At 47.0% G+C, this 19,747-nt stretch overlaps 4 protein-coding genes across 4 annotated transcripts in view; 1 reads left to right on the forward strand and 3 right to left on the reverse strand.

Moving 5' to 3' along the window:
* The window catches only part of tacc2 (transforming, acidic coiled-coil containing protein 2), a 57,416-nt gene extending 54,905 nt beyond the window's left edge, over positions 1-2,511 (reverse strand). Inside the window, exon 1 of the mRNA XM_037123739.1 lies at positions 2,123-2,511. Within this exon, the coding sequence (XP_036979634.1) occupies positions 2,123-2,233 (111 nt within the window). The 5' untranslated portion in view covers positions 2,234-2,511. The remainder of the gene's footprint in view (positions 1-2,122) is intronic.
* Positions 2,512-3,986: 1,475 nt separating this feature from the next.
* On the reverse strand, positions 3,987-8,142 carry nsmce4a (NSE4 homolog A, SMC5-SMC6 complex component). The gene is made up of 11 exons (XM_037124980.1): positions 8,050-8,142; positions 7,040-7,279; positions 6,863-6,943; positions 6,648-6,778; positions 6,162-6,313; positions 5,818-5,917; positions 5,086-5,176; positions 4,904-4,998; positions 4,760-4,808; positions 4,583-4,668; positions 3,987-4,271 (listed from the first exon to the last, which is right to left on the reverse strand). The coding sequence occupies exons 2-11, from the start codon at positions 7,245-7,247 to the stop codon at positions 4,206-4,208; spliced, it is 1,059 nt and encodes a 352-aa protein (XP_036980875.1). The 5' UTR covers positions 7,248-7,279; positions 8,050-8,142; the 3' UTR covers positions 3,987-4,205.
* A 4,420-nt stretch (positions 8,143-12,562) lies between these two features.
* LOC119034168 (coiled-coil domain-containing protein 177) lies at positions 12,563-14,504 on the forward strand. Its single transcript, XM_037124955.1, has one exon. It carries the CDS (start codon positions 12,713-12,715, stop codon positions 14,384-14,386), a length of 1,674 nt encoding a protein of 557 aa, XP_036980850.1. The 5' UTR covers positions 12,563-12,712; the 3' UTR covers positions 14,387-14,504.
* Positions 14,505-15,660: 1,156 nt separating this feature from the next.
* On the reverse strand, positions 15,661-18,910 carry LOC119034169 (zinc transporter ZIP9). The gene is made up of 7 exons (XM_037124956.1): positions 18,432-18,910; positions 18,084-18,189; positions 17,722-17,895; positions 17,581-17,637; positions 17,152-17,237; positions 16,923-17,057; positions 15,661-16,831 (listed from the first exon to the last, which is right to left on the reverse strand). Exons 1-7 carry the CDS (start codon positions 18,525-18,527, stop codon positions 16,580-16,582), a joined length of 906 nt encoding a protein of 301 aa, XP_036980851.1. The 5' UTR covers positions 18,528-18,910; the 3' UTR covers positions 15,661-16,579.
* Between the last annotated feature and the right edge of the window lie 837 nt (positions 18,911-19,747).

The following is a 19,747-nucleotide window of genomic DNA, read 5'->3' on the forward strand; positions in this document are numbered from 1 at the left end:
CTCTGCTGCATGCGCTGCAGCTGAGCAGTAAACACGGCTCACGCAGGAAGGTTGTTTGTGCATTCCTCATATGACTGCAGGGACTGTACGTCGCTCCGTGTGTAGTCAGAAAGCACTGACCTGAATATGTTCGACTTTATAAATAGAGTTGTGTCCTGTCCACTGCTGTTAGTCTTTATTCCGGTCTTGTGCACAATTAGTCATGCACACTTTATTTCCACGCAGATGTAAAGGCTGTATACTTGAATTGTGTGTGTGTGTGTGTGTGTGTATTTAACAGTCTTTTTTCATATGTCCTATCATTGTCCCGCAGGGAAATTAATATCTGTCCCTTACATCTTAATTCTCACTTATTCTGTGATGTGGCAACTCTCCTCCCAATGCCCGCCTGCTTTCTATTTGTGTGAATGGGGTGTAATTTCACCCCCCCCCACCCCCCACCCAATACACACACACACACACACACAGACACTGTGGAAGCATGTGCACTTTAACCGACAGGCAGTGTTTCAGGGCTTTTTGGCAGCGAGGAAAGCACCGGGGCAAATCATATGATTAGACTGCTGCCAGGTCGACCAGCCCGTCAGTCGCTCGACATGGGCCATCTTCTGAGCGGGTTTGGACAATCGCCGTATGTAAGTGCTCAGACACCTGCAGCGTGAGGTCACTGATTCCTGGCCCAAGTCTGACCCCTCTGACACAAAGACCCAGCAGGAACACACTTCTGAACTTATCAGAACTCTATATTTCTGACATGTCTTTTCTGTAATAGATTCTTTCTCATGAAGAAACAGACCAAGGTGCATTTGCACCGCAGATTTAAAGGCGTAGCGGCCAAGGTGACTGTAGCAAATACATTAAAATGACTATTTTACATAACATATTACATTAAATGAGATGATAATAAAAGCAAAACGCAGTCACACACATTTCAGTACAAGCTTTAACGCGCCCCCACCTGCTCCCCTTTGTCCCCTCATTTCCATTTCACCCTCCTCCTCTGAAGGAATAACATAAACCAAACAATCTACGATCTTCAACAGTTCTGTGCTACTCACCACTGCAAACAGGAGACTTGTCCCCACACAGTGTCTGCCTCAAGCTTTCAATAAAGCCCTCCGCTCTGTGTTTACTGTCAGACTCGAGGCCGGTGTTTGTTTCCAGAGCCTTGGTCCTTCTGTTGCTATTTTTGCATTGGAGGCTCAGTGGGAGGAGAGGACGAGGGGTGGAGGGTGGACACAGGTCGGGGGACAGAAGGAAGGGAGGGGATTGAACTGGAGCTAGGGGAGCCATGATGGTGGGTGGGGGGTCACCTGCTCTGACTGAGGCTCAGGAGGCCGGTCAGTCACCCAGAGGGAGGGAGAAATACTTCTAAGGCGACGCTGTAAACAAACAGGAGGTGCCAGACCTCCTCATGGACTGATTACGTCTCTCCAGTTTCTTTCACATGTATTCATCCTCTTAACTTGTGCGCTGATGCTCCTTGGATGCCTCCCTTCACTGTCCACAGGGTGCAGTTCAAAACACACTCGCACATCCACAAACCAAAAGCCTTCTGGCTGCAAAAGCCAGAAATGACAAAGCAAACCAGAGACAAAATTGCAGATTTAGACTACAGAGGGGTTGGGATGTATTTTGGGAGCTTTTGTATCATCATCATCATCATCACAGAGGCCATCTTGAGCCCAGTGCCCGAGTCTGTGGCCATTTTTATCATCCCTATAAATACCACTGATTTGATCAGCTCTGCTTGTGACAGTCATCACAGCATCCTCGAAACACACTTGTTCCTTCCTGTCCTGGCCTGCAGGGCTCTCTCCACTGTCAGCTGCCTGTCTTCAGTCCACACGTCAACCTGCCTTCCGTCCTCCTCCACCACATCAGCATCACCCCCTCACTTTTTATACTCCTCCTCCCTTCCTCACCCCCTGCTGCTCGCCTCCACGGCTCCTTTTCCTCCCCTGACGTCGCCCCTCCTCCAATACTAGAGTACACCTTCTCTCAGCTCCTCACCAGTGCAATTTCTCCCAGCTCCCCTTCCACGCTCTCTCTCTCTCTCTCTCTCTATGCTCAGTCACACAGGCATTGATGCTACACCGCAGTCAGCCTCTCCCGTGTTTACCTGGCGGCGTGAGATTCCGATGCAGCTCCCCATCTTGTATTCCATGTCCTCCTCCGGTGAAGTGACTCTGGCACTACACGGCTGGCAGAGCACCTTCCTGCAGAACTGCATCCTTATCAGTCAGAGCCAGCATTGCCAGAGCAGGCAGAATCTGTGCCGGAGCTACAGAGTGAGTGTGTGTGCACGCCTCTGTGTCTGCAAGTGACTAACAAATGCTCTTCACTGCATCGCCCATGGTGCGCCTGTGACATGTATTTTTTCAAGCCATTGTTATATAAAAAATCTACGTGACGTTAAAGGAGTCCAGCCTGATCAAGTGAGTGTGAAAAAAAAAGAGGGAGCTCCTCTTTTCCAGCCTCATGTGCAGCTTTGCCTCACATCACGGCACGGGTGAGCAGACTGAAGCTCTGCTTTGGAGGGAAAAAAACACTCAGAGAGGGAGAGAGGAAGAGATGGGAGGCAGCGTAAAGGGTGCCTGTCGCTTTAAAAGACCCTGGAGATGGCAGGGATGATGGTGGTACATCGCTTATGACGAGGATGCACAATAGTCCAGCGAAATGTGATCCTAGTGAAGTTCACTCAGACAAAATAGAGCAGGGGGGACAATTATCAGCCCAGACAGACTGAAGGATTGTGTGTTTTGTTAGCTCTAGTCTGTTTGTTGGTGTCTATGTATGTGTGCAATGAGAGCAGCAGCATGGATCCTGATCATATATTTTCCCAACAGACCTCAGTTTTAACTGCCTACAGTGTGTTTTCTTTCAAATGAAAATCACACATTTAAGACCACACAAACAAAGACCGTTTTTTTGTTTTGTTTTTTTTTTGACTTGTCATCATTATCATGATGAGAGTGCCAGCAAATGTTTTGAACACTCCACCTCACAGGAATGGAGAGCCTAACCTAGGGGTGTGTGATACAGACTTTTATTTCAGCAATTACTGATAACTACCTGCTTCTCTTGGTTGATGCCAATAAGTCAGATGACTGTTCCCATTTTTGTATTTTAAAAAGCCCATTAAATGTACACTGTGCACATTAGCAGATGCCAGAGGCTAAGATATAGTGAGTAAACACAGATGATTATATTCCCATACCTCTAATCAAATTTATCCTCTGGTCAACACTGCACGGCCCCACCCAGCAGCAACACCGGCATGCTGCGCTTGTTCTTCTCCTTCTGTTTATTGGTGGATTGCAAACCACCACCGACAGTTTCTGTTTGCACTGCTCAGAGCATTATTGTCTTCTTATATCAAGTGTTTTAATAGCTCTATATTCCATCCCTAGTCACTGATATAGAGTCTTTAGTCAGTAACCCACATCTCCCCTTGCCCTAGTCATGTAGTAGAAGAGGAGAGACATGTTGTGGTATCCCTGCCTGCTGTATCCAATCAGGACAGAGAAGTCCATTAAGAGGCGGCCCGGTCTGCCCAGGCAGACACAGAGAGCAGGATCCTCTTGTTTTGGTACCTACACCAGCTATCTGGAACAGTGAAAGCTACCAGCATTCCCTGTGATACTTTTACTACCAAACAGGCTAAGTGATGAAAAACACTTGAAGAAAAAAAATAAAGAGACAAAGAGAACTGCCTCGAAAAAAATAAAGTCACGCAAGTTTGGTGACGGAGCGGGTAGAGAGGGGGGAATCACTGATGGACAGGAAGTCAGCTAAAATGAGGATAGCTATTAGTCAGTTAAAGAAATTTAACTGCTAAATAGCCATCGATTTAATAACATCGATTTTCATAGAAAATATTCATTAGCTGTTTTGAAATGCAGTATATGATGCTGAGACATTCTGCAGAATAAAATTACAGTTTTCAACATGAGCGTTCTCCACACACATAAATCACAACTGGATCCACTTTCTCGACTCTTTTATTATTCAAACATTTAAAAACAGTAAAAATTAAAACTCACAGTTTACAAGTGTAAACCTATGCGGGGCATTGCAAAAATCTGTCAAACAGTTTGACTTGTTTTTATAGGGAAATTTAAAAAAAAAAAAAAAAAAAGAGAATGACATGACACACCTAAAAACAATGTTCATTTTCAGCCAACAAAACGTGGCAGGGTCCATCACTCAGTCTGCGTGTTCGGAGGATGAATCATCGTGTCTGTGATGTCGAAGGCATCTATGAGCTCCTGGGACAGAAACAGTGCTTACATTAATATCATGTATAGAGGCAGGGAACAGCTGTGCTTGCAAATTTTTTTTTTTTGCGCAAATGTCAAAAGTTAATCGAGTTTCCTCAAGAAAACAAAAGGCAGATTTCTGATGATAGGACCATTCATCATGAGGAAAAAAAACAACAATTGGAGTTTGAGATGACAGCATAAAAAAAAAAAAAAAAAATACAAGAATGGCTGCTTTTGTCTTCTGTAATTATGACCAACGGCACAAATAACACCACAGAGGATAATACTTTTCTGTGTTGGGGCCAGTGTTTGCTAACCTTCCATATCTTCGGGCTGAAAGAGACGATGCACTGTTTACGGCTTTGAGATCCTCCAGCTTCTACTTCCCCCTCCTCTACAGGCGCTGAGGCACAAAAATACAACACTGGTAAAATAATTCACCAAAAGACATTTCATTATTAAGGACAATACAACAACATGCTACATCTTCTCACCTATACAAGGCAATTTGGCATTATCCAGATACATCCGTGCCAAACCATCCTGAAACACAACAACAACACTGTCACGCCTGCTGACCATCACTAGAGGGCAAACAAGCTCAACTGAAACACACTGGAGCACAGACGGCGGCTCACCCTGATCAGAAATGACGTGTGGAAAATGTTCTCCACTGTCCGCGAGAAGGAGCTGGGGTCGATGACGAACTCGTAATACGATATTGGGGATGTTGCTGTTGTACAAACAAACGCACATGAGCACATTAAAAAAAAACACAATGGTGAAACGTTAACGTCTGTGAAGTGGACTTTGAACTCACGATCATCTTGGTAATAACTCTTTAGGTATCCCAGGATCCTTTCAACTTCTTTCTCTGTCGCTTCTTGTTGGGAGTCTTCCATTTTCTTCAGCTGTAAAAACAAAATCAACGATCAACGGTAAGTAGCTGGGAAATCAAAGCCCTCTCAATCCAACACATGTGAACATTATCTTCAACTATAAAATGAAAAAAGAAAGCATTCTGAGAAAACTTGTGTTACTATTACATAATCATGAACTCAAAAAGGTCCGGTCAGAGGAGGTTTCCTCAAACACGGGTCCAGATCATCACCATTTCTGTTTTGCACTTTGATCCAGTGCCTTAAATTCAGATTTGGGTTGGTGTGTTTGGGCGTCACATTTCGGCTTTTAATTATCACCACAGTCTCAGATATGACTCACACTGCTTTTGAACTGTGTGTGGGAGGAATGAACATGTAACTGGCCATTACTGATCAAAAGCTCTGTTTTCATTGTCTGTCGTCTCCGACTGTCCGACTTCCGACGTCTTGTCTCTATTTTGCGTGTGCAACCGTCTAACTGTCTCTGACTGGAATCACAACACTCAGCGCAACACTCAGATCTGATTGGCTGAGTAGCATCATGTGGGTGAAATTGGACAGCAGTCTGCCTGCTAGCAACTTTGGGAGGGAGGCTGCAGGTTAACAAGGGGGACTGTGTCCTTCCTCAAAATCCTTACTGACTGGAGCCATGGAAGTGTGAGTTTAGCTACCTGGGTGGGCATTATCCTTTTAGCTTCCTTGCTTGGTGCCTTTCGTTGCCGTTCTATCCTTTGTTTAGGAGGCGGGGGCTCTGCATGAAATGAACCCATCCTGATCAAAAGAACCACAGGGATGAAAAAGTCAGTGACAGAAATGACTGCTGTGGGACGATAACAGAACAGCAACAATGCAATATGAACCTATAATTGGTAATAAAAGTTGGCTTTATGTGCACTCCAGCAGCATTTTTCCTGGGACATCACAACAGAATGATGGTGCTTTTCCCATCATAAGAGGTTGTTGTAGGTCCTGGCAATAAAGTCTCAGCTGGCACATAACATGCTGAGGTACTCACATATAGTGGAAGGACGGGGCCGTCCTGAAGCAGCACTCGGCTCTCCTGGCCAGTCTGTGCCAAGCATCCTTGGGCAGGTAGCCATCGACCACGTCCCCGTTCTGCTGCTCGTCCTCCCCGTCTTCTAGTCGGTTAAGACCCATGAAGGACAGCTGTCGGAGAAGCAGTGAGAGCTCGATGTGACCACCCCAGTGTGTACTGCTGCTGAACTCACATTACAAGAAGACAGTTTCGTTTTCTACAGTGCACATCATTATATGATTATCATGTTCGGGATGTGAAAAATGAACAGCTCTTGCTATGATTCCTAACACATACTGTAAAATACTGTTTATAGGTCTAAAGATACAAACACGTTGCGATAACGTCAACTGTTTCAACAAATAAACTGCTTCATTTCAGGAAAGGTTTGTGAATGCTCAACTCTCCCAGACCCAACTATTTGAGTACGCAGTCATAACTTGTATACACAACAAACTCACTCACAAGGTGCTCGGCGAAAGCGGTGGGATCGAACGTGTTGCCCTCAGCGAACAGCTGGGTGGCTTTCTCCTTCCCCAGGTCTGTGGCCACAACAAGGAGCTGGGCGTCCAGAGCTGCTTCTCTTGCCTGTCGGACTGTGAAGGAACACAAATCAAACTGAATGATGATGATGATGATGATCAGCATGACCAGCATTTGTTCAGTTGCGTGACACTCACCATCTTTAAAAAGTTTGTTTGCTTCTTCTAAAACTTCTGTGAGTTTGTTGTTGGAGGGACTCAGCATGTCTTCCCTGTTCTCTGAAAAAACACAAGGAGGAAACACATCATCGGTTTGTCAACAAATAACCAACAACAACAACAACATTAACATGTATGCCTGTGCGTCTCACTCACGTTGCACTGAGTTAATGAGGTCTCTGTACTTGCTCCGTATCTCCCTCCTGAGTCCGGGGTCATTGTCGTCGTCTTGCAGGTCAGCCGGGCCGAAGTCGCAGCCGCCGTTGTCCCCGTCAGACTGCTGCTGCTGCTCTCCTCTCCTCCCGCCAGCGGTGCCATTCTGCCGGGGAGCTTCCTCATCGCCGCCGCTCCTGGCTCTCTTCATCGTCAGTTAGTCCGCGGACGAGCTGTTTGTTGCTGAGAAGGGAAACGCGTTTATGCAACACTTTCCGATCAACAACATGTACGTTTCTGTCTGCTGAAGTAGCTTATAGATGATTCGCCACCTTCTGGCTGAAGAATGAGAACGTGATTGTGTAGATCGATGTCAAACTGTTAACGTTATTAAACCAAAGACGTTTGAAAAGTCAAGATAGAAATCCGCTATTTTGTCAATGTGGTAAGGTGGGAACTGTTGCATGTGATAAATATAACTCGATCAACGCACGTGGTTAATATAAAGTATTCGGCTTCGCTACAATGTGGTACTAAATTTTGCTAAATGCGACTAACCACAGCTAACGTTACTGACAGCTACAGAGGGACGATATTAGTGAATTCCTTAACGCTAACGCTTCACTAAATCCCAATGAAGTACAGCCTTGAATCTTCTTTGAGTAGACTCAAACACGCGATTCACAAACACCCGGATGGCAGATGAACATGTTTTACCAATGTAAAACTTGTCGATTATAAACTGAAATAGATGCTAAATGAAGGTGGGCCAGTGGTTGACGCAAACACGGAAGTACAATTCAGTGAACCATCTCGTTCCACTCGTAAGCATCTTTGGTGCTAACGTTTGTCGACGTTAGCTAGCAAAAGCAGTTGTGTTAGCGACTTAGCTGAACGTAGAGGTTCTTGTCTCTCCATCCCAGCAAAGAACAAAACATTATGTAAACTCGCAGTGTGCTCTGGTTGCTGCTGGGCTGCATCTGTTTAGTTTTCTTGAGGTAACTTCCACCCACCTGTATGGGAGTCTGAAGGCGCGCCAGGACGATTTCATCAGTGTTGACGAAGATGAAGTTCGTTTTGTAATAACGGCCCAACTGAAACTGAAACTGAAGAAGAGAACCTCTTGCTGTTTTTGAACAACTTTATTTTGTTTTGTTTTTTCTCTACCCCCCAAAATACACTGAACCAAGACAATTTGACCAAAATGCTGTATATTTTTACTTACATTAAAAGTAGGCTATATTATACCATAGTTAAACGTATAGAGAAAATAACTGTTGTTTTGCGAACACTTCCAATGCAACATTTCAAGACAAATAATAATAATAGTAATAATAATAATAATAATAATAATAATAATAATAATAATAAATAAGTTATTATGAATCGGTACGTGTAAACTGTAAACCCATAAAACCGTAGTGGTTTTGTGGGTTTCCAGTGATGAAGTGATGGATGTAAAATATAGAATACTGATCTAAGGTTACATACTGACATACTGCTAATCTGACATCTGAAACAGAATGGCCCCTCTCTGGCTACATAATTTGAATAGTATTACCAGCTTATACACACATGTGAAAAGTTTTGTACTGACACATGTATTTCATCATAAAGTGAAGCAAATTTCTAAATCATTAAATATATATTTTGAAGATGAAGAAGATTCTAAATCAATAAATAACATGAAACATGATGTGCCAGAGAGAGAAAATCAATAAATGATAACATAAATACCATCAATATAGTTTTTGGAGATCATACTGCTGTGTCTTATGAAGAGTATTAAATATTGGTTACATTATTCTTACCTAAAAATCATTCGTATGTAAGTAAGTTCCATGTATAAGTCGGAGAGAATTTACATAATAATATCACCCTTTTTACACACTCACGATCAAGAATTGTCACATGCATAACCCGATTTTTTCTCTTAATTATTTTATTGGAAATGTCCCCTCCGACTTGAAGTCTTCTACACGTCTTACGATTATGAAACTAACTTCAGTGGCCGTTGACACCATCAGCCAGTAGGCGGGTGGCAGACAGGCAACGTAGGCGTCGTGTGATCGTGCTGTTTCACCGGCAGATGGCGCTCATGACGAATATCTCAGGCGACGGAGAGATAAAGTCGTTGTTCTGTTGTCACGGTAACCACAAGCGTCCCTCCGTCACTTCCAGCTGTCCGACACGTTCATGGCAACAGCATAGGCATATATTGTGTCTCAGTTCAGGGTCTGCATCCTTCGAAGGACCCGGCCTTCGCAGCCCACAAAGGCCGGGACCTTCGAAGAGACCTGCGAGACCGCGTCCACCGTTGTTAAATAGGACGGTCTAGCCTTTGGAGTATTTCCTGGTTGCGTCACCAGATGTTCCCGCCCCTACCCGTACGTCACTATTTATGCAGCCCAGGTCTGTGGAAGTGACAAGTTGAGTAAAGTTTGACTGTCAAATATATTTGAGCTACAGGAATTCCTGATTTCATTTTGATCCTCCTCCATGTGGAGGAAGAGGAGAAGCGGCTCTGGTTTATCTCGGGCTGAGAGAGGACCATAGAGAGGTAATGTTATCATTATTATCATTATTATCATTATTAGCTAGCTAACAGTTTGGGGTAATTAACATACCAGTACATTACATTAATGCTGAGGTATAAATTTTTGATCGCCACATGTTTTTGTTTTTTTTTTTATTTTAAAAGCATTATTCCTATTTACAGTGTTTGGTAGGTCATTGTGTTTGTTGTAATGATTTATTACTATTAAAATTATCTTACGAAATTATAATTCTTGCCTCTCTCTTAAAACACTCTTAGTGACATTGCAGCCGTTGATCGAGTCAGAACTGCAGACCCAGCTGATGGACGATGTGGTGGACAGAGGAGACTGGACCCCCAGACACCCTGAGTACCGACCCAGATGATGTCCCACTGACACCAGGGTCTTTATTGTGGCATCCGAACCAGCCCAGCAGCACTGCCAGGGACTCCTGCTCAGCCTGTTACTGTACATCATTTGTCTTCCTCATTGGCCCTGGCTGGCTCTCCTTCTCCTCATCGTCATCATCCTCCTCCTATGGGTCACCCGCGGAGACACTTGGCCCTGGTGTGTCTTTGGGGATGGAGGCAGTGAAGGCTGAAAGTGAAGGCTATCAAGCTGAGCATTACCAATGTATTTTAACTGAGATTTTGAGGTTTTAGGGTCCCTTGAAGTTTAACATCTGGCACTGGATGTTCAAATGAGTAAAAAACAACTATAGACCCAGAACATTTAAATGCGAGATCTGACCCACTTGAGTTTGCCATTTTTTCTTAATTTATTTCTTCTTTTCGGGCGTTCAAAGAATCTTGGGATATGTGAGGCCGCGAGCACAGAAGGATACAACTACCTGCACAGTAACAAAATAGGGAAAGTAATGTTGCAGAAACACAGAGAGTTTACATTTCTGAAGGCAGCAGTAGAGCCCAGCCAGAGCGTCAGTCAAGCTAAACATACAGCGTGAATAATGGTGAAGGAAAGTGGAATCGTGGAGACCGGCGGCTACTCCTGCATTGCCGGGTTAGGGAAGGTCATGTAGTCAGGCAGCAGCTATCTACCCGTTTCATCAGAGGCCTGTAGGGGCTGCCATCACAGATAGCTACTTCCGCCAGCGGTTGTCTTGCAACTGCATGACTGACTGCCGCTGCCAAGCTAGCCCAAAACAACTAGTGTTACATCATAAATGGTAAATTGATTTTAAAATGAGCTTGGGTACAACATGTGCCGTTGTTGGTTGCCACAACAATTCAAGAAATTTGAAGTTTTTTCCAGAAACTTCTTGAACATCTACAACTTCGACAAACATGTCCATGCCCTACACGCCATGCCGAGAAAGGAGGAACGGAGACTAGCGTGGCTCGCGGCTTTGAGACTAAAATAAATATTTGGGTTTATGAATACCTTCCACAGAATAGCTGCTGCCTGACTACATGACCTCCCTAACCCGGCAATGCAGGAGCAGCCGCTGGTCTCCACGACTCCACTTTCCTTCATGTTTAGCTTGATTGACGCTCTGGCTGGGCTCTACTGCTGCCTTCAGAAATATAAACTCACTGTGTTTCTACAACAGTACTTTCCCTATGTTGTTACTGTGCAGGTAGCTGTATGCCTCTGTGCTTTTGTAACTGCGTAATTCTTCACCGTCAGCACCTTCAGAAAATACAAGATGTCGGTGTAGCTAATGTCTGGCCAACCGTCGGGAGAACTGACGGGTGTGGCACTGTGAGAACTGTCCTCACGACTTTTTAAAAACATCTGGACTGTGTATCCACTTCCGATCTTTGTCCATTGTGTTGCTTTCTTTGTGTTAAAAACCCATTTTTTTAGACAGCTACACTAGCATAAACACCCAGTTCAACCAGTTCAACCAGAAGAGCAAAACCCACTACCACTATGAACCATAGATAATCTCACGAAGTCAGGAGTACGGTAGATTCTGTGGAAGGTATTCATAAACCCAAATATTTATTTTAGTCTCAAAGCCGCGAGCCACGCTAGTATTTGTTCCTCCTTCCTCGGCAGGGCGTGTAGGCACAGACATATTTTTTTAAGTTGTTGGTGTTCTACACAAGAAGTTTCTGAAAAAAACGTCTATTTTCATGAATTGTTGTGGCAACCAACAACGGCACATGTTGTACCCGAGCTCATTTTAAAAACAATTGAGCATTTATGACATTTCGCTAGTTGTTTTGGGCTAGCTTGGCGGCGGCAGTCAGTTGCAAGGCAACCAGAAACTGCAAACCGCCGGCAGAAGTAGCTATCTGTCATGGCAGCACCCATAGGCCTCTGAGGAAACGGGTGGATATGAATATCTATGGTCGACAGACACTTTTATTTATCTATCTTTTATTAAACATGATCACATGAAAACTTAAATTACAAGGCTCATTAGAATAAGAGTTGCAGAACGTTGCCTTTCATTTGGGACCATCGTGACTTTACACTGTTATCACTGTAGCTTTTGTGAAAGGCATTTTATTCATCATAGCATTCATCATATCACACACATAGATGCAGGGATTACAGAAACCAGAGGCCATTAAGGTATGCCGAATTGACAAGAAGGCCCAAATAAATAAGAACAACTTGTCACTGGTATTGTTTTACAACATCTATAACGTTTCTTTTCACTCAACAGCTCACAAAAGTGATTTGTTTTTAAGGCAGTGTGGGGAATGTCTCTCCTTCGGCTCATGTCTGTTGTTGACTGCAGTTGTCCTGGCTGCTTTGACCTGTGGTGCCTGATGTAGTCCAAAGCATTCTGAAAGTGTTGTAAACTTGTGTTAATGAGGATAACATGCATGTTATCCGGCAAATTCAAATTACTACAAAGGAAACACGGAATATTGGGGACTGTTTGGATACTATTGATTTAACAGTTCAACTTATCATATTCAGCTACAATTGAGGTGAAGCCCTGATTATGAGTCATGTGGGTGAATACATTTGAGCTGTCGGTGGATGGTCAGAGGAAACTGTCACCCGCAGCTGAGGGCGCAGCCTGTCCTGAAAGCCTGGGATAATCCCTCCGTGACCTCCCTGCGGTGCCGGAGAGGCTGCTGGGGGGGGACCGAGAGCAGGAGCGCTTTTCGGAGCACCTGAAAAGTCTTCGTCCGGGTAGTTTACCCGTTGTTCCATCATGGGGGAGCTGACCACCACCTCTCCGGGGGCCCGCCTGGACCTGAACAACTTCGACTCGGCCGCTGCTCGGGGCAGTCGCTTCGTCCTGACGAGCCCCCGCTCCCTGCGCTCCTGTGCGCGGCTCGGTGTCAAACCTGTTCAACTCCTCATCAAATCGCTGAACGAGCGGATCGCTGAGAGGAGCGACGCGCCCTTCGAGGCCGTCAGAGTCATGCACGAATCCTACGAAAAGGAGAGACTGAGGCGCTTGCGAATGTGCCGGGAGGAGAGGGAGAGGATTATCCGGGCCGACGAGGTGGACAGGTGGTCGGACGGTAAAGTCTCGGGGCTGGGGGTGGCGCCTGAGACCGGACCGGGAGATCACACGACGGGCCCCCTCGCGTACGCAGATCTGTGCCTCAGAGGGAGATCTGTGACCTCTGCTCACTACGACAGGAGCACCGTGAGCACCCTCAGCCTGGGAGACCTCAGGCACTCCCCGGCGACTGAGATGCAGCTGCGGAGGCTCGCCAAAGACATCAGGAAGCAGGTGTGCGTCACCGTGTCGGAGACTGACCGCAAGATAGCGGCTCTGATGCTGGCGAGGCACGAGGAGGAGCGGGCCGCCCTGCGGCTCCGTCAGCAGGAGGAGCAGGAGCGGCAGGAGGCCCGCAGGCAGGAGGAGGCCCGGCGAGCTCAGGCTGAGAACAACAGGAGGAGGAAACTGAGGCAGGGTTCGAAACGATGGCATGAGGACCTGGAGGCCCGCAGGAGGCTGAGGGGCCAACTGGAGGAGCAGAAGGCGGAACAGCTCGAGCAGGAGGTGATGCTGCAAGAGGACAGGTGGAGGAGGCTGAAAGAGGAGGTGGAGGAGCAGCGCAGAGAGAAGACAGAAGCCGCGCAGAAGGAGGCGGAGGGGCGCAAACTCTACCAGGAGAAGCTGCTGAGGGAGAGGGAGCAGGTGGAGAGAGGGAGGCTGGAGAGGGAGAGGCAGGTCGCGGTGGAGAGGGAGCAGAGGGCCAGGAGGACCAGGGTGTCGCGGGAGAAGGAGAAGAGGCAGAGGCTGGAGGAGGGGAACCGCAGGGAGCTGCTGCGACACCTCCTGCTGAAGCAGCAGGTGGCGCAGCAGGTGGAGGAAGAGGAGGCACACACCAAGCGCGCACTCGAGGAGAAGCTGCGCCACTCGTGCGAGAGGCGTGCCAGGTCTGCCAGGGCGCGGCTGAGGGAGCTGCAGCAGCGGGCGGCCCTGGAGGACGAGCAGATCCGGAGGGCTCGCCTGAGGGCCGAGCTGCAGAGCTTCCAGCAGCTCACGCACAAACAGATCCTGGTCCAGCTGAGCCAGCGGCGCACCGAGAGGGCCGCCGTGCACGCCTCGGCCCGGCACAGGGCCAGAGCGCAGCAGACGCGGGAGCGCAACAAACACAGGCAGCTCTGCCACCAGAGGCTGAGGGAGAGGATGCAGAGGGAGGAGGAGGAGGCGAGGAAGGTCAGAGAGAGCTACATCTCCCGGAAGGAGTACAGGAGGGAGAGGCTGAGGAGGCAGCGGGAGCAGATCCAGGAGGAGGCGCACAGGCTGGCCCGGGCCTCCTTTCACATGAGGGAGAGGGTGAGGCAGCAGACGCACAGGAGGACCTTTGATCAGATGGCCCGGGAGGCTCAGCTGACTGCCTACATGAGCCGCATGAAACTATGACAGGAATGATTAACTCCCAGAGAGCCTCCACATGTGCGCCTCCTCTCAGAGGCTTCAGACTGACTCCCCCAGAGCTGCTCAGAAGAGGAGCTGCAGTAAAAAAAAAAAAAAAAAAAAAGTGAATTCAGACATTTAAAACACAGCCCTCATAGCTGCAGTATAGGAATGTGGCGAGAACAAGCCTCAGAAGTATGTGGATGTGTTATAACAGGGTGAATGTTGGGGTGGCGGAGCTGCAGGGGCCCTGGAACACAACTGTGGATTCAGGGGTGTTTATATATATATATATATATATATATATATATATATATATATATATATATATTCCATAATGGAAGAAAGAAGCTGTTCTGATTCATCTTTGGGCTCACTGGGGGTCCCATCCTCTAAGCTGGGACCCAAAACTTTGCAGTAAAACCAAAGCGTCCATATATAGGAACAAAAAACATCTCTCTGTTTTTCTTAGATAAACACACACAAGTTAATTTTACATGACTGCATCATATGCAAGCAGTTCATTTTGAGTGAACTGAAGTGAAAGTGTATCTGGGTGGAGGGGGCGCAGGGTCGGCCTGCAGCTGTACCGCCAGGGGGCCGTGGACCAGAGAGCGAAGGGGTTAAATGTGGTGGTGTGGATCCACTTGGGTGCTGGAAAGGCTTACGTCAGTGTTTTTAATTTGATATGAGCAGCCATTAGCCACCAGACAAATGTAGATAAGAGGGGCATTGTGGGAAAATGTTTTTAAGTGGGTAAAAGATGAGGCGAGCTGCAGCGCTCTGGACGAGCGGCGACGGCGCAAGAGGTCATCAGGGCGACTGTTAATGTGTAACCGACCACAGTGTTTATCTTACCCTCTGACTTCTGGCAGTGTTTAACTTTCTGAGCATGTCTCACTGGAGGCACCTTTAAAAGCTTTTAATGCGTCTATGTAATAATCAAACATAAGTAAACATTTAAATACCAACACTGAACGTAGAACTGAATCTGTTGAATTTGGCCGTTTGTGATGTGATGATGTGTAGATATTCTTTAATAAACAGATTGTTACGTGGATTGTGTTTTGCTTAATTCACAGTCTCTGAGATTTAATAACTTTACATTGTTTGTATGTTTTATGTTGAGTTGTTTCACCCAGCACTCCATGGTGGGTGATGGAAGGCAGGAGCCGTGTGACACTTCGGCCATTTGAAATAACTCGGCACCAGATACTCCGCAAAACATGACGTGTGAAGACTTAAAAGAGCAAGACGTTAACCAGTGGAACGGGCCATCGTGACGTGAGCAGACATGTTTTTATTTCATGTGAATTTCTGCATGTACTGAAGGTGGAAGTGAAAGAGAAACCATAAAAACGAGATGACCCTGATTCTGGGTGAAACGTCTGCGATCGGAGCTTACTGCACTGCCTACCGTCGGCCACCTGCTTCTGTCTGACTCGCGTGTGATTTAAAAGGTGCAATGTGGAAGATATGGCCGGAATTTTAGTTTGAAACGTTCAGAAAACAAAAAAATGAACTATCTTCAACAGAATGTGAATAAATAACTCTGCATGCACTGTTTTGCGGAGGTGTCTGCTGAAGTCAGTCAGTAACCAGCTAGCCTCAGCCGTGTCCCATCTTTCACGAGCTCTCTTGGCTTTTGTCGTCCAACAAATAAACAAAATGAACTCGCAAAATGTCAAGAAAGAAAATGTACTCAAGTCTGGAGCTGTTTTCAAGCTCCTGACTCCACATGGTAAGAAAGAAATACTTAAAAATGAGTGACCCAGATCTCTCATTGTTTGGGTAACAGACCCTGTTGGATCACTTGGCACGTCCTGTAAGTCTCTCTAGTTACTGTGATTTCACCACTGAACATGCCATGCTTGGTATCCGTCTCAGGCATTATAAAAAAAAAAAAGGCCTCGAGAGGGCTTATTGAATTTGAGCTTGGAGACAAAGGCCTCCTGCCCTAATTGTCAACACTCAATTAAAAACCTGTCCAGCAAGGACAATATATTAGCTATCAAATTCTCTAAACACGCCGGAGAGTGTTGTTCGATACACAAACAGTGGCTGAGCCCAGGTGCACTCTCCTCACAGGTACATTGTCTTCTCCATCTAAGTAGTTCACGCCTCGTGGTCTATTCAACAGGTGCTCACAGGTTTTGCTCTCAAGCGCCAGCGGGCACTCTGAAACGAGTTTTCTCTCTCTCAGTCGTCATGCAGCCCGAGAGCCAGCACCATCGGGAGCCCGACCCCGAGGATGAGAGTGAGGCTCTCCAGGAGCCCCAGGTGTGGCTGCCGGTGGGGCTCTGCTTCCGTGTTGTTCTCCGGGTCGGAGGGGGTCTTGCCGCTGCTGATCTCGGGGAGGACGTGCACCGTGGCCACGTAGAGGAAAGTCCCGGCGGAGAAGAGCATTCCCACACCTGTCGCGCTGAGCTGGCTCTGAGACGAACTGCCAGACTGCAGACACAAACACCTCAGATCAGATCACACGAAACACCAAGTGGAGGGGGCGTAATGTGTCCTCTTTGGCCGAGGTGTGCTTTCTTACCGCGTGTAATATGAAGTAAGTGGCGATGGCGACTATGGGTGCCGCAGCTGAAAAGGCCAGTAAATGTCCCTGAATGTACTTCTTTTCGAGGCCCGCGTGCATCAGAAAGGAGACCAGACCGAAAGCTGCAGGCGCCTACGAGATAAGGGAGACAGGTCAGGCGTTAGTGTCCGCTCTGTGTGACATCGTGTTTATGGTCAGTGTGCATGTCACTCCCAGAGAGCCTCACCTTGTGCAGAATCACAGCAAAAAACACGATGACTTGCACTGTCACCTGTCCCGTGGCCACAGCTGCTCCCAGAGCAAATCCATCAGCTACATGCAAAACAAAAATCTCATTAATGGCGAACAGGGATCGAATTCTTCATTCGCACGTTTGTGCCGTTTTCATCGAACTGATGGATGAGCCTGGTTTTTGATGTTTCTGACATGCCGCATGCCAAGTTTTGCCACATCTGCGCTGAGCTAGACTCTGCGCTGTGTTATACAGACTCGAAGCAAAGCCATTAAAGCCTCAAACAGTGAAGGAATCACATGCCGAGTCACATGTGGGAATGAGCAGCTCCAGGGAATTTTCCACGTTTGTGGTCTTGTGTATGTAGAGCAAACACAGGTGTGTCAAACAACAGAAAGTGTCGGATCAGAGGTGTGTCAGTACCTGCGGCGTGAATCACCAGCCCCAAAGTGGCCGTGATGCCCACACTGTTCCTCTGGGCTGAAATGAGACATGGCACAGGTTATGTTGATTTCAGTAGGTTTCTGCTCAGTGAAGCTGGTGAAAGAGCCCCTGCCAACTTGCCCTGCGTGGAGAAGTAACCTCCGATCTGATCCACCACGAACATGAGGGTGAACCCGACGGTTAGAGCCACACCGATGTAGAACCGATGCGGGGGGCCACTCTCTGCAGGGGTCGGGTTTTTCCCACTGGCGTTCAGGCTGGACGGCACATCAGAGGAGGAGGAGGAGGAGGATGCTGCGGGGGAGAGAAGATGAAGGACCGGGCAGAGCTGTTTGATCAAAAATTCCACACAAAAGATAAGGAGGCAGAGCGCCACAGGTTCAGACCGCTTTCATCCGCATGCGCTTCAGTGAAACGCAGGTGGGCGAGAGCGCTGGGAGGAAGGGAAACGGGCTCAGGATCCAGGTCGTGTTCGTGCTCACCTCTCCACGACTCCTCCAGCAAGCCCACTCCCTCGGGGATGACCACGGCCAGCGCTGTCCCACACAGGAGCCCGGCCCCCAGGATGGACACAAACTGCAGGCTTTTCTGGAGGACGGGCACATGATTTCAGCTCATGAGATTCACTCCCCACACTCTTTTATCAGCTGGAGGGAGCTCCTCAGAGCACAGGACGCTGCAGCCAGACTCACTCACACAGAGAGCAGTGTGAGTCAAGCAAACAGAAGACAAACACTGCAGGTTTGCTGCTGCCACTGTTCAGTTAACGCAGCAGTTTATAATAAAGCGAATGATAAATACACAAAAGTAAAAAGGGGGAGATGTCTCACCTCGGAGAATCTGAACAGCAGCGGGATGAAGCCGAGGAAAAAGCAGCCCAAGAACATCGCAACAGATATAAAAGTGATAATCAGCCCTCCGTCCATGGCGACGTCTTCTTCTTCTTCTTCTTCTTCTTCTTCTTCTTCGTCTTCCCCCTCACACGGCTCAGTCTGCGGACGTGTTACATGTCAAGTCCCGCTGCCGGCTGCCGGTCTGCCTCCCGACACCGCGGGGCTTTTTCACTACTCGGAATTCTGCTTCTTCCACGTCGCGCCTCGCGTCCTGCGAACCTCCTCCCTCCTCTTCCTCCTCCCCGGCAGCAGCACACACCAGTGGTCGGATACTGGAGCGCTACACCCGCTCCTCCAATCATCTATCACCATTCCCCCCCACCAACAAAACTGCAAGCCCACATCATTTTAACCACTTCTTTTCTGATAGGTTCAGATGTTTCACGCATCCAGTCCACAAAAGAATTCAGTGGTTCACAACCTCAGGGTCGTGACCCTGAGGGGGTCACATGTTTCTGCTGCTTTATCTTTTTTTTTGGCTCCAAATCTTTCCCTTTATTTCTGGTGATGCTTTACATCATTTCACCGCTTCGGGCCTTTCAAAATGAGGCAGAAAGAAAAAACCCCACCCCTGCGGTCAAATTGTCCAAACCAGTAGAGGTTTCATCCAGGGAACAAGTAGACACTTGTCATGCGTTCACACTGGAGGAGCGACAAAATCAAGTACACTCCAGCACGCATTCTCTTGTTCAGTGTGCTGCCTCACAGACACTCTCCCTCATGGGACCTTGTTTTGGAAAGAATGTGTGTGATAGTTAGAGGAGTGACAGACATTTTATTCATCCCCTTTGAATTGTGCCATAAAGTGCTCATGTGATGACTGTCAACAAAATAAAGGTAATCCTCTGAGTCAAGAAGCTTGCAGCCTGTCGTCAAACTATTGAAATCCAAGACTGTGAAAAACTTTACTGTGATTTTCATCGTTGCAAAGTTATCTTTTAAATAAATAATTCCTATCCGATGTTCAGTTGTTGTCTGAGTGACCCTGAGTGTACTTGCAGTGGACCACGCAGGACGTGATTACCAGGAAAACTACAGCTTATAAACTGCCATATCAGCATCACAAATAATAGAAACATCCATAGCTTCACACAATTAAGCCTCTGTGTTTCTCTGAAATGGTTAACAGTAATACCGACATAACCAATCAGAGGCGGAGTCCGACAGGTCATAATTTAACTTTTCTGTGAGGAAAAAAACAATTCTTGTTTCAAAATTTAGCTGTAGTTGCTGTAAGTGATGTAAGAGATAAA

The sequence above is a fragment of the Acanthopagrus latus genome, chromosome 15 (assembly GCF_904848185.1).
Source record: "Acanthopagrus latus isolate v.2019 chromosome 15, fAcaLat1.1, whole genome shotgun sequence".
Classification (NCBI taxonomy): domain Eukaryota; kingdom Metazoa; phylum Chordata; class Actinopteri; order Spariformes; family Sparidae; genus Acanthopagrus; species Acanthopagrus latus.

Coding starts and splice junctions, on each gene's coding strand:
- nsmce4a (XM_037124980.1), bottom strand. CDS start 7,247: ATGAAGAGAGCCAGGAGCGGCGGCGATGAGGAAGCTCCCCGGCAGAAT. Junction 6,944..7,039: donor CCTCATTAACTCAGTGCAAC/GTGAGTGAGACG, acceptor GTGTTTTTTCAG/AGAACAGGGAAGACATGCTG. Junction 4,809..4,903: donor ACACGTCATTTCTGATCAGG/GTGAGCCGCCGT, acceptor GTTGTGTTTCAG/GATGGTTTGGCACGGATGTA.
- LOC119034168 (XM_037124955.1), top strand. CDS start 12,713: ATGGGGGAGCTGACCACCACCTCTCCGGGGGCCCGCCTGGACCTGAAC.
- LOC119034169 (XM_037124956.1), bottom strand. CDS start 18,527: ATGGACGGAGGGCTGATTATCACTTTTATATCTGTTGCGATGTTCTTG. Junction 17,896..18,083: donor GCTGGAGGAGTCGTGGAGAG/GTGAGCACGAAC, acceptor TCTCCCCCGCAG/CATCCTCCTCCTCCTCCTCC. Junction 17,238..17,580: donor GCTGGTGATTCACGCCGCAG/GTACTGACACAC, acceptor TTTTGCATGTAG/CTGATGGATTTGCTCTGGGA.